This window comes from Chiloscyllium punctatum, chromosome 27, assembly GCF_047496795.1.
Source record: "Chiloscyllium punctatum isolate Juve2018m chromosome 27, sChiPun1.3, whole genome shotgun sequence".
NCBI lineage: Eukaryota > Metazoa > Chordata > Chondrichthyes > Orectolobiformes > Hemiscylliidae > Chiloscyllium > Chiloscyllium punctatum.
Window position 1 is genome coordinate 13,574,726 of NC_092765.1, and position 12,975 is coordinate 13,587,700.

Sequence of the window (12,975 nt, forward strand, 5' to 3'; positions counted from 1 at the left end):
ATGCATGAGGGAGCAGGAATAATGTTTCTAAGGTGTTTTTTGTTTTGCCTTTTTAGCTTTTTTTTGTTCCCTGTTTTTCAACAAAGTTTATAGGGGAAGTAGGAGGTACAAACTTCTGTGATTTCTGTAAACCAAGAGCTGGGTAGTGCAGAAAATAGCCGTTAACTTCCCATTAATCTTTCTTCAGGAAGCATTCTCCTCAACAGCCCAGCTGTAGTGTTGAATGCAGTTTATTGTACAAACTGTTATCATAGGTATCAAAATATGAAACTGAATAGCAGTTAGTTTATTATTCTCTGATAACTGTGAAATTTATTAGCCAATCATAAAGGCAGTATCTTAAATCTCTAGCTGATTGTAAAGTATTTCTGTGTTGTTAGAGCTTGTTCAAGTGAACAGGTTCCAAGTTTTGATATTGTTGCTTTTCTATTAACTTGCATATCATCTGCTGCTTATATCTTCCTCAATTTCTTGAGCACTTTTTCTTCTCTCTCAATTACTTTTTTAAAACTGGGGGAGGAAAGCAATTGTTTATGTTCAATCGTGGAACATATCGTACCTGTGATAAATACGACTTACTTTAAAGCCTTATGAAAATGCTCAAGAGCAGACAATTGATTTATTTTCCCCAACATTTTCATCAGAAATTAGACTGTAGCATTGTAGCTGCTGTCTGACTCTGACTCACTGATATAAGGTCCAACATAAACCCCACACTGTTTTAGTGCTACTCCAAATAAAGACATGGATTATTTGGTGGTAGTCCATTATATTACTGCTTTTTCAAGCAGTAGGAAACCTTCACTTTAGGATTTTGGAAAAGAGCTCTAAGTAGAGAGAAACGTTATAAAGTGGTATCATAGAATCATACAATACTTTGACCCATCACATCTGTACTCCCAAAATATATATCATGGCCTACACTAGTCTCACTTTCCTGTTCCAGGCCCATAATCTTGAATGTTATGACACTTCAGCTGCTCATACAAGTACTTCCCTGCCTCAACTACTCTCCTAGGCAATGCATTCCAATCCCCACCAATTTCTGGGCGAAATGTTTTTCCTGAAATCCCCTCTAAACCTTCTGCCTTTGACTTTAAAATTATGCTATTGACCTTTCAACTAAAGGGAACAGCTGTTTTCTGTTCAACCACACCGCCAACCTTTGTGACATCACAAACGTAGTTGCCATCTCACCCACATTCTCGTCGAAGTCATTTATTCATATCACAAACAATAAGGGACCCAGCATTGACCCCTCTGGTATGCCACTGCACATTGGGCTCCAGTAGCACAAACAAACTTCTATCATCACCCTCTGTCCCCTACCACTCAGCCAATTTTGGATCCATCATGCCACGTTACCCTGGGTCCTATGAGATTTTACCTTCTTTATCAGGTTACCATGTGGGACCTTGCTGAAATCAATAGGAAAAAACTACATCAATTGCCCTACCCTCATTCAAACACTTGGCCACCTCCTCTCAAATGTCTACCAGACTGGTTTGGCCACTTTTGGAATATTGCATGCAGTTCTGGTCTCCTTCCTGTCAGAAGGATGTTGTGAAACTTGAAAGAGTTCAGAAAAGATTTACAAGGACGTTGCCAGATTTGGAGGATTTGAGTTGTAGGGAGAGATTGAATAAGTTGGGGCTGTTTTCCCTGGACCGTCGGAGGCTAAGGGGTGACCTTAGAAGTTTATAAAATAATGAGGCGCATGGATAAACAGACAAGATTTTTTCTCTGGGGTGGGGGAGTCCAGAACTAGAAGGCATATGTTTAGAGTGAGAGGGGAAAGATATAAGAGAGACCTAAGGGGCAACTCTTTCACACAGAGGGTGGTATGTGTATGGAATGAGCTGCCAGAGGAAGTGGTGGAGGCTAGTACAATAGCAACATTTAAAAGGAATCTGGATGGGTGTATGAATAGGAAGGGTTTGGAGGGATATGGGCCGGGTGCTGGCAGGTGGGACAAGATTGTGTTTGGATATCTGGTCGGCACGACGAGTTGGACCGAAGGGTCTGTTTCTGTGCTGTGCATCTCTGACTCTTTGACCCTATGACCTCCTTCCAATAAAGCCATGCTGACTATCCCTGACCAAGCCTTGTCTCTCTAAATTTCTCCTTCACTATTTTCTCCAATAGTTTATCGACCACTGACGTTAGACTTACTGGTCCGTAGTTCCCTGGTCTATCATTACCACCCTTCTTGTTCCCCTTTTATTCCTAAAAGTACTTTTCTCTCATCTGTCATTGCAAGCATGACTGAACTAGACTTTGAGAAACACCCATAAATCCAGTACCGGCTGTGGTTCCTAACCAAGCAACTTTTCAATTTAAAAATTCTCGCTGCACTGAACCAACCAGACATGGAATTACGAGGAAATGTCTGAACAGCATTCATTGTTTATAAAAGATGAGTGCACGAGATTAGAATCATTTGTGTGAATGATTGCAGCAGAATGCCATAGATGTTTTGCCAGTGTCTGTGTCCTTTAATTCTTGCAATTTATCTTGAAATAAACCCAAAGGATACATTTTTCTAAAGTTTAGCCGATCTTGCAGGCCTTAATGTAATTTTACAGCTCGTAAATATGAGTAATTTTACAAGATAAATAATTTATCCTGTAGTGATGGGCTGCCACATGTTTTATTTGGAGAAGTGAGAGTTGAGTGCATTTAAGTTTAGCTATGAGGGATTTTCAAATCCGAATCATTATGAAAGGAGCTCTGACTTGCCTATCTATCCCAAAACTTTAATTTTGTTGAAATATCAATGTTGCTGTTCATGATGAGTTTTCATCAGTTATATCTTGAACTTTGTACACTGCAAGTTGCCTGTATATCTACTGTATCTGTACATATCTGCTTCTTGCTGTTCCTTCATTCAGGATGTGTTTCAGTAAACAATCCCCACCAAGTTATGAAAATGAATGTTTGTTTCAAAGGATAAAACTGACCCTTGTTAGCAGTGCAGTGATCGGGAGGAATTTATTTTTATGCATTGGATGTGGTGGCCTCTATCAATTAAGTAAAGGTTATGTAAGAAATCCAGCGTGCATTGTGTTTACCTATTGGTGCCTATGTCCTGCACATCTCTAAAATGGAAGTTTCCATATTGGAATGTACAAACCATGATGTATCCATAAATGCATAAGAAATACCATGTCCTGAGAATTCTGCTTTCTATGCTGCTATTTCATATTTTATTTGTGTAGTTTGTCATAGCTCAATAATTTTAGATACTTAAAAATTAAGACAATTAAGACTGTGGTGTTAACAAAAAACATCAGTTTTTTTTATCAGTGTTCCTCTGGACTGTGGTGATATGTTTTTTGAGGAGATAGAGGTCTCCAGTTTTGGGAAAAGTATCCCAACACATTTAGTAAATTCAAATTTCAAGTGAAGTCTTTGTATCCTGATTATTTATATTAGAAATTAATATTCATATAGACTAAATTATTCCCACTCAATGCTATACACTCATGCCATTTCAGCTAATGGGAAGTTAGACCAGGCTCCTGCTAATTTTAATTTAGGATAAAAAGCTATACTTCGGGGATAGTGGCTCATAAACCATGTGCAACTTTTACCCATAAACTGGGTGGTTTCACATTTTTTTAGGCTGCACTGGAATAACACACAGCCTGTCTGTTTGATAAACTATATTTAGATATGTGTTGCTATTAGTTGGAAGCATTACATCAAACTTGATTCACATGAAAGGAGAAAAAAATAACAATATCAGAAACAATGATTCATAAATCTTGGTGCATAAACATTGCAAATACTACTCTGCAAGGCAACTCCTAACTTCAGAAAGATAGTGCAATTGGAACTATTAGTTCTTGATGTTCTACAGGAGAAATAATAAAAATCAGGTGAATGGAAGCAGAAGTTGCATAATGGGCAGTAGAATTCTGATATCCCTGTGGATCTTTTCCTGGTTACTTTCAAAGATTTCCCTGATATTGTGTAAAAAAATCCTTGGGGCTGTCAGAGCTTTTCATCTTCAGATACTAAAATTATAATGTGCAGTATTTTGATACATCTTTGCAAGAAATAAAGTATTTCTGATTTTCTTTTCTGCACATCGGCTCTGTAACTGAATGAAATTCTCAGCCATGGGATTCAAGCCAGTTACAAGGTCTTGCTATTTGCGTTATCGTAAATGTGTTGATTGAGCAATTATCCATTGTGTCCTGAGTTGTGTCAGAGTTGTTTTATTTTCAACTTTGCCAGTTTAAGCAGTCGGTGCACAAACAAACTATGAAGCTGTTTGCTGAATTAGAAATTAAAAGGAAGGAGCGTGAAGCCAAGGATATGCATGAAAGGTATGTAATCATCTTAAAACCTATTCTGCTGAACATTTTGTTTGTTTCCAGCCCCCACACTTTAAAATGGCCATTTATAAAGTGTTGATCATTACAAAACTGTTGATTTTGGATGAGAAGACAAAGCTGTGCAATATATGCCTACTATTTACTCTAAGGAGTTTAATTTAAATTATCCGGTATTTAAAAACTTTGTGCTAAATCCTTTCAAGTCAACACTGCCGTATTTGCTGTTTTGTATTGGGACATGCTCTAACAATATGATTATCCAACTAAAAAGATCCTTGTTTCAAATCCCTTTGTGACCTTAAACCCCCCCCACCCCACCGCGGACTCTCACTTCCTCGTTCTCTCACGCTTTAATTGCTGACCTCACTAGAACCTTCCGAGATACCCTGATTTTCTCATTCGACTGACCTAGTCATCCCAATTTTCATCACTCGAATGTTGACTAGAACCTCAGTCGCTTGGGCCCCAAAGCTCAGCAATTTCCTCATTTTTTTTAAAAGGCAAGACTGTTCTGAAAGACTTTGATCAGGTTTTCAGCCATCTGTCCAAATATTCCACATAACCCACCTTTTTTTTTGTTAACCATTCTGTGGAGTGCCTTGGAATGTTTTACTAAATTAAGTGCTTTATAGAGGCAGATACTTAATTCCCACTTTATTGTTCTAAATGTTTCTCAATTCAGATGTATTTAGTACAAAAATTAAATCAAATTTTCCGTCTTGGTGACTCTTGTTTTCTCTGGGTTGGAAGAGAAGCCTTTCCAATTACTGGTTTATAGCTTTTTATTCCTCCAACCCTCTACCAGTTCTCCTCCTCCCTTCTCTCTTCTCTTTCCCCCCCCGTCTCACATTCACACTGAGCTGAGATTACATGGGTTCTGGCTCACTCCCAGTACTGTGTCTGAACCTTTGGGTACGCTTCTATGCATATTTTCCACTGTGTTGATGGTTTGAGAATTGGAGTTTGGGGCTAGATCATTACCAAGTCCAGCCCTGTAGTCACCCATTATTGTTTACCAACAGTTAGTAATGATACAGTAAAAATAAATAGATTTTATGGGTCTCCCAGCTCTTTAGATCTAGGCAAAAAAGCAAGGAACCATCATAGGAAGATGTTACTGTGAAACAGGCTATGCTAGCTTTAACGCCCCTTGTTTTGCTGGGCATTATAAATACCCACTATCCTGGCAATTAAATAACACATTAAAGAGAGATCTCAGCAGCTGAATGCTCATCGATGAGCACATCCTCTCATGCTGTCCATTGTTCTAAATCCAGGAAACGACAAAGAGAAGAGGAAATTGAGCAGGAAGAGAAAGCAAAACGTGACAAAGAATGGCAGAAAAACTTTGAGGTTTGTGAAATTCTAACTTACCAATTTCTAATTCTTGTCATGTTTTGAATGGCTTGTGTAGCAATGAGCGGTGGTTATGGTTCTGCAGTCCTACTGAAAATGGTTTCCTTCTGAAAAGCTCATTTATTTTAATAACTACCTTGACATCAAGATGTGCAGTGAGTGATGCATAATAGTCAATTTGATAATCCATCTTGAAACAGTGATAAAAAAAATCTGCTTTAAATTGTAATTTAATGGCTGATATTATAAGAACTCTGGATTCTTATTAAAAAAAAACTATAGATTATACACTTCGCATCTATGTGCCATATTTCCATGTGTTTTCCTTAATGTGACGTAACTATTAAGTGACTGGATGTTGTAGTAGGATTAAGCTAACTGCATTGTCTGTCTATATGAAAATCAGGTAGCAACTTGTTAAATTATTCTTTCACGGGATGGGTGTGTCACTGGCTGGACTATCTTTTATTGCCCATCCCTAATTGCTCAGAGGACGTAGGGGTACACCACATCACCAATGGATCTGGATTCACATGTAGGTCAGACTGGGTAAAGATGACAATTTCTTTCCCTAAAGGATATTAGTGAGCAATCAATAATGGATCAACATTAGACTCTTAATTCCATATTTTTATCGAATTCATATTTCGCCATCTGCTATGGTGGGGTTAGAGCCCAGGTCTCCAGGACATCATCTGGGTCTCTGAATTTATAGTCTAGCATTAATGTCACTGGGCCACTGCCTCTCCTCAACTTATGGTGCCCGTTAGATGTGGAACTTCAAATATTCCTGTCAACAGCACCTTGCAACCTCCTGTAAACAGTGCTTTTCTGCCAGAATTGCTATTCAAATACGTTTATCGTCTTGAGATTGCTATACTGATCTCATCGATTGTAAACAAAACTAAACTCACTAGTACTTGTTCATTTCAGAATGAACGCCCTTTCATTGATATGTCTTAATTACTTCAAATAACTTTTCTAGCAGTGGAAAATGAACGGAAAGTTGTGATCACATTCCAAATGCATTTTATTATTAGATTTCCTAGTTGTGATACCACATTAACGAATGGATCACACTTGCTCAATGGCCCAAGTTTAAAATTCTAAATCTTGTGTTTCAATCTGTTCAAGGCCTCACTTCTTCCTAGTTTAGTATCATTCTGCAGTCCAGTGATCCCTGCCTTCAATAATTTTTTGTTCTGCTTGCTGTGGAATCTTGGTTAACTGTAATCGCACAGACTGACATGGGCAGCTGTGGTGTCAGTCAGTGTACAATCTGAAATTACCTCCCTAAATTGTTCTGCTTTTCAACCCCTCCTTAAAACTAACTCCTTTAGAAATTTAATCATTACTTTGTTTCCACCCCTTGAATATCTCCTCCTTTGACTCCACACAGAATTTTTATCTAATTAATTACAGAAATTCTGTAGACATTGTTTTTTGACATTTTTGATTTTATTTGCAATGTGAAAAACATCCAAGCATGATTAATCTGAATTGTCATTGTGAACTTGAGTTACATCTCCAGATGGAGTATTGTTTGTGACTTTGTACCTTGGATTATTAGTTTGGCACAGTGCACTAGAACAGTTTGAAGCAATGATTTTGGGTCTTTTACAAGAATTATGTTGATTTAGTGAATTGTTTTTCTACAGCAATTGTTCTCAATGCAATAAATTGCCTTGTTGACAACATTTGATTTGTGTTTCTACTTTGCTTCAATACAGTCCTGCACAGCATATTCTGGTAAATAGCTGCCTTTAAGATATGAGGATTGTGATGGTATAATGGATTGAAGGCTTCAGCTCTCACTGTGATCAGATTTCTGCCATTTTTCCCAGCTTTAGAGCTGATGAGCAACAAAATTTCCAGGGAGAAGGGGTGAGGGGCTGAAATCAGCAGATGAACCCAGCAAGCTCCTGCTGAACCTAATGGCAAAACCTCATTACTGTCCTGGCATCCTGTTTTTAGCCTAGCAGCTGGCCAACTGCATGGTCTGTTCAGTGGTTGAAAGAAAATACCTTCAGCAGGGGTTTGCAGCAATGTGTCACAATGCTGGCCTTTTACAAGGTTACTGTGCCCTTGAAGTAGAAAGTGAGGACTGGAGATCAGAGTAGAGAGTGTGGTGCTGGAAAATCACAGCAGGTCAGGCAGCATCCAAGGAGCAGGAGAATCGACAGCTTTTGCCCTTGAGGTGTTTTCTTCCCCAGGGAGGGGATAATTGGCTAGGCTTCATCATGTCTGAAGTTTGAATGGTTCCTTGGGACCTAGTTGTTTACCTAACAGAGTGCTTCAGGCCAAAAGTTTGAAACGTCTTTTGAAAAAAACTGGTATTGTCAAGGAGGCATGGCCAGCTGTCTAGCTGTGCAGTTCAATTCAGTTCAGGAGTTAGTTGAGTCAATCACAGTGGAAACTGGAAACTCTATCTTTCCTTCTAACTTCAAGCCTGTAAGCTCTAGTTTGTTCCATTTTTACTGTTTGTGGTAAGGGATATGTGTATTAGAACTTTTGCAAGTATTTTCAGAACAGCATCATTGAGTCTGGTTTGGATTTGATAAGTCGTCCAGTAATATATTGTCTGTTCTTTGTGTTTCATTCTGTAATTTTGTAAATAAATTTGGTTTGTTTAAAAGTCTGCAGTTGAACCAGCTAATTTACTCGGAATGTCCACTATACACCTAGCTAAAACAAATAGCAAAGTAGCAGTCTGGGCTACCTGCGTAAAAATGTGTTGAGGGGTCTGGCCTAGTCCATAACAAATGGACAGTACCCGATTGGTGGGAGGCCTGCAATTAGCATGGGGGGGGGGGGTGGTGAACACTTGTGGTTTCTTCCCCCCTCAGACACTTTAATGCTGGATATTCATTGCTGTAAAAATTACAGGTTTGGTTTCATTCCACACCTTTTTTGTCCCTTCACAACCTGTCACTGTATTTGCAGCAAATTAATATTAAGGCCAGTAAGTTACTAAAGATCAGTGTGAGCAGTAGTCTTGATTCTATCTCAGTAAAACATTGGTTGAATTTTGCCCTTGCTAAGTACTCCCAATGCCATGTATTGCAGTGATTGTATACAATGTCCAGATTTACTGCATCATCTCAACTACAGAGGGTAGGCTTCAACAACATGCTGTCTTGGTTCTGACACATACTCCTGCAGTAATCTCTCCTTCATGCAATCCAGGAATGCTCACCACTCATGACCCTGCACCACCATATCCCAGTCTTTAGGTCTGTCATTTTTGTCCCTCGCCAATTATCAATATGGCAATTTTGAATTGTAACAGCTTCAATTCTGCATGGGCAACCAATTTTAATACACTTGAGAGGGTTCATTTACTAATGTAATAGAAAATAACATTTTTAATAACTGGTGCACATTTTATGTTTTAAGTATTAACTACTGGCCTTAATGGTTACCACAGGAAAGTCGGGATGGTCGTGTCGATAGCTGGAGAAACTTCCAAGCCAATAAAAAAGGCAAGAAAGAGAAGAAACAGAGGAGTTTCCTCAAGCCACCAAAGGTTAAGATGGAGCAGCGATAAGGCCATCTGAAAATATTTCAGAAATATAATAGGAAATGACAAACGCAAACAACTATAGCAATGTTTACTCCAGACAATGTTCTTCTCTTAGGAGTAGTGTTTGCAGTTTAGTGACAGAAATATTTTTTTTCTCCCCCTGTCTGTTCTACTGACTTGTAAGTGTTGTAGTCGCTATTATTATTTTTTAGTTTTATCCCTGATGATCTATGTAGCAGGGCTTCACTGCTTCCTGATTCTAAATCAATTTGATGTAAATGTACAGTATAAAAGAGGTTGATAATGGCCTTCTATCCTTTTGAAAACCTTTAATTTTTAAGCCCTGTAATTTAACGTTTTGTAACCTTTTTGTACTGTGAACAATTTGTCTATCTTTAGTCATCAAAGATAATCATTAAAAGTGTTTGGAAATAACAAAGTATGTGTTTTCTATTTTCAAAATTGATAGATTCCATATAATGTATAATTAGATTGCATCATAATTTGAAGTATTTATTGAATTTTGGCTTTTATGTACAAGTATTAAGGTTGCATAACAATTAAATGCTTTAAATTTCAAGCTCCTAGCTTCAAAAATGAGGTACTAATGCACAGATGGAGTTTAAAAGTTTGCTAGTCTTCACCTTTTTCCTGAAGAGGTACTGGTTGATGTTGGGGCAACAGTTGTACAGATGAAATCATTCCATTTCACAAAATGCTAACTATCCATATCTGAGTGAATATTGGTTCTGGATGCACGGAGGTCAATGTAGATAATTCAGTGTGAAACGAGCTTTGATTCTTCTTGGATTGTCATGCAATCACTTCCAGTTCTCTCCAATGATGGAAAATGCTAAAATATGGCTGCATTTGTGGAAGGAGCAACAGAGTTATTGTTTCCACCTAATCACTTTTCATCAAAACTCCTCGTTTGTTTGTTTGCCCACTAACCGTTTTGGTATCCCACTTGAAATTTTAATTTTAAAAATTGTAAAAGGAAAAATTTGTGAATAAAAGCTGATCAGTTCAGGCCATGTTGGTTTGTGCTTTGTAACGTTATAATATCCAGAATCATGGAGGGTTCATTTTTGGTTTGGTTCTTCCTTTCATGAAGTCCCTTCCATGTGGCAATGCTGTCCAGTTATGTTATCACTGTTCTCTTACCATGAGCAATCTAAGTCTCCCTTTATCTTGCTGTTACATGTTTACTTCAGATTAATGGCTCGATCTCAAATTCAATCTTGACCAGAAAATAATTATTTTTGCATCAACTGCATTTCTTTCTTAGAAATTTGCACATTCTTCAAATGAGTAGAATATTTGAATGCGCAAGATAAAAGACTGGGTCCAAATCACACTTTTCCTTCAGTTTTTCACTTAATTTGTTTATGTCTTGAGATCTGTAGTTAGATTGTGCTCATAAAACATCTAGCTCCAGAAGATATGCTTTTCAAAAAAGAACTTTACAAGCTATCCATTTTGTTAACATGATCCGATTCAGTCCAATCCATCTTATTTGTATCATTTTATGAGATGGAGAGCCTGTCCAAGTGAAAGCATGATTCTGTTGCCTTCAATTTTGAGAAAATAATTTGCATTTATATAGTATGTTTAACACAGAAAAACAACATCCCTTGGACTTAACAGAATCAAGATATAACACTCGTAAGGAGATAATAGACAGGTTTAAGAGATTTACGGTGGATCTTTTTTGATGGAGATTTTTAGTGAAGGAATTCCAGGCTAGCGTCTGTGGGACTTACAATTTTTAAATTTCAATTTGAAATAACATGCTTGACAAATATCTTGAGAAGTCACTTCTTGCTTCTGCTTAATTGGAATTGACAGCAGTTATGTAACAGTCTCAGGTGGAGAGCGCATTGTAAATAGATTAAATTGGTCACAATGAAAATAACTTAAGGGATCAGTTTTTTGTTAATAAATGGCTAATGGTTAAGAAAACATCTTTATAGGAAAGTGGCCGAAAAAAGGAAAGCAAGGATCCAAAATGGGGATTTATTAGTAAGTGGCAGGTTTGAGATGTTTGACTTTCTCTCATTTAAATGGGATGCTATTTACAATTTTTACATTAAAAATACAAACACGCTCCACACTGAATATTAAATTCTGCCGCATGCGCATAAAGTTTACTTCTAAAATATTTTACATTCTGTACAAACTAAAATGGAACAATTTGAAAGCAGTTTCAGGTTTGGATCATCTTGAGCTGACTTTATGCTCGCATAACCATGTTCTTAAATTCACTTTCCTGTGGAGTATGGTAAGAAGTTGTATGAACCATATCTTGAATGAAGCGGTTTCTGAAAGTTAATGGTGATTTGAAAGCTCGTGGTGTGATGGATTGTGGACTTTGGAAATGATGCCTTGCTCACTGTCCCAGTGAGGGGAGAAATTGCATGACATCTCTGTGTACCCAGAAAGTTGCTTTAATGTATCAGAAATTCTAATGAGCATCCGAAAGGCACCACTTAAGTGATCAGTTGGTACCTAAGATTACGGCGAGCATAGTGTACCTTCCTTGACATTTAAAATTATTGAAACGATCAGATTTGCATCAGGAGTAGGCCTGATTGATTTGGTACAGATTGCACAAGTGGCATCGTTTGCGTCATTTTCAGGTCGAATTCATGTCTGTATTTCTAAACACCATCTGCCGTGAGCCAGCAGATTGGCCAGTGTGAATGGTTTTTTGCTGTAAAATTGTAATATATTGAGTTATAGCATGTAGTTTTAATTTTCCAAATTGGCTTACAAACGTACCGATGTTGTGAGCAGTTTGGTCCAAAGGTAGACTGGTGTTAAACTAACATACATGGTGAAGATTAGGAGGATACTTATGTAACATCCCAGAATTCTGGCAAGATGGCAGCATAGTAGGGCACTCCATCTGGAACTTGTCTGCTCTGCCTGTACTTTTGTTCTCTCTCATTTTAGCAGTCTTGGAGCAGCACGAGAGGAATAGCACGCCCTGGAATTACCCAACTTGGTGCAGCTGAGTGTCTGGTGGAGCAGACTGGAAGCTTGGAGCAAAGGTGGAGTGTTGTTAGACTGGGACCCTGCCTGGATGGTCAGAGCACATGATCGTTGAGCTCTGCATTGTCATATCGATGTGAAATTCTTTACTGGAATGTAATGTCACTTTTAGCTATGTTATAACTATCTTCTAACTTCTTTTTTAGACACTAATGCTATTATTGTTTTATCCCTCGTTTGTACCTAAGATGGTGCCATTAGAGGCAGCCATTATAAAAAACTTTCCACTGTGCTTGTATACTGGAGTACACGTGACAGTAAAGGATATTCTCTTCAGAATTTCTGATTACCTTTGATTAGGTTTGACTGACTGCAACCGTCTGAGTTATCCGCTTGGCTGTCAGTGATTTTTCTGAGTCTGGCCTGTCCCAGATGCATCTGTTGGCGAAAACTGGAAGGGGGGGGGGGTGGGGTGGAGGGGTGAAGTCTACTCAGTCCAGGAGTCGAGTTGTAGGCTGCAATGTTATTTTTTTAAATGGCACCTGATGCCATATTTCAGGAATTACTTGTTCCAAAGCCACTTTGACAGTGATAGAGGAAAGGTAGGTGTTAGATTACTGAAGGTGGCAGGACGGTTAGTACATACGTAGGAATTAAGTTGCCATTTGGGTGAAGGGAAGGTGCAGGGCGCCAGGTAAGTGCAGGAGTGCTGTGAAGATAGCTTGGGAGATGTTACTGAGTATAGTGGTGGGGGCAGGG

At 38.3% G+C, this 12,975-nt stretch overlaps 1 protein-coding gene across 1 annotated transcript in view; it reads left to right on the forward strand.

Moving 5' to 3' along the window:
• The window catches only part of dnajc8 (DnaJ (Hsp40) homolog, subfamily C, member 8), a 49,063-nt gene extending 39,402 nt beyond the window's left edge, over positions 1-9,661 (forward strand). Inside the window, exons 7-9 of the mRNA XM_072548123.1 lie at positions 4,243-4,334; positions 5,621-5,696; positions 9,127-9,661. Of these exons, the coding sequence (XP_072404224.1) occupies positions 4,243-4,334; positions 5,621-5,696; positions 9,127-9,246 (288 nt within the window). The 3' untranslated portion in view covers positions 9,247-9,661. The remainder of the gene's footprint in view (positions 1-4,242; positions 4,335-5,620; positions 5,697-9,126) is intronic.
• Positions 9,662-12,975: the final 3,314 nt, after the last annotated feature.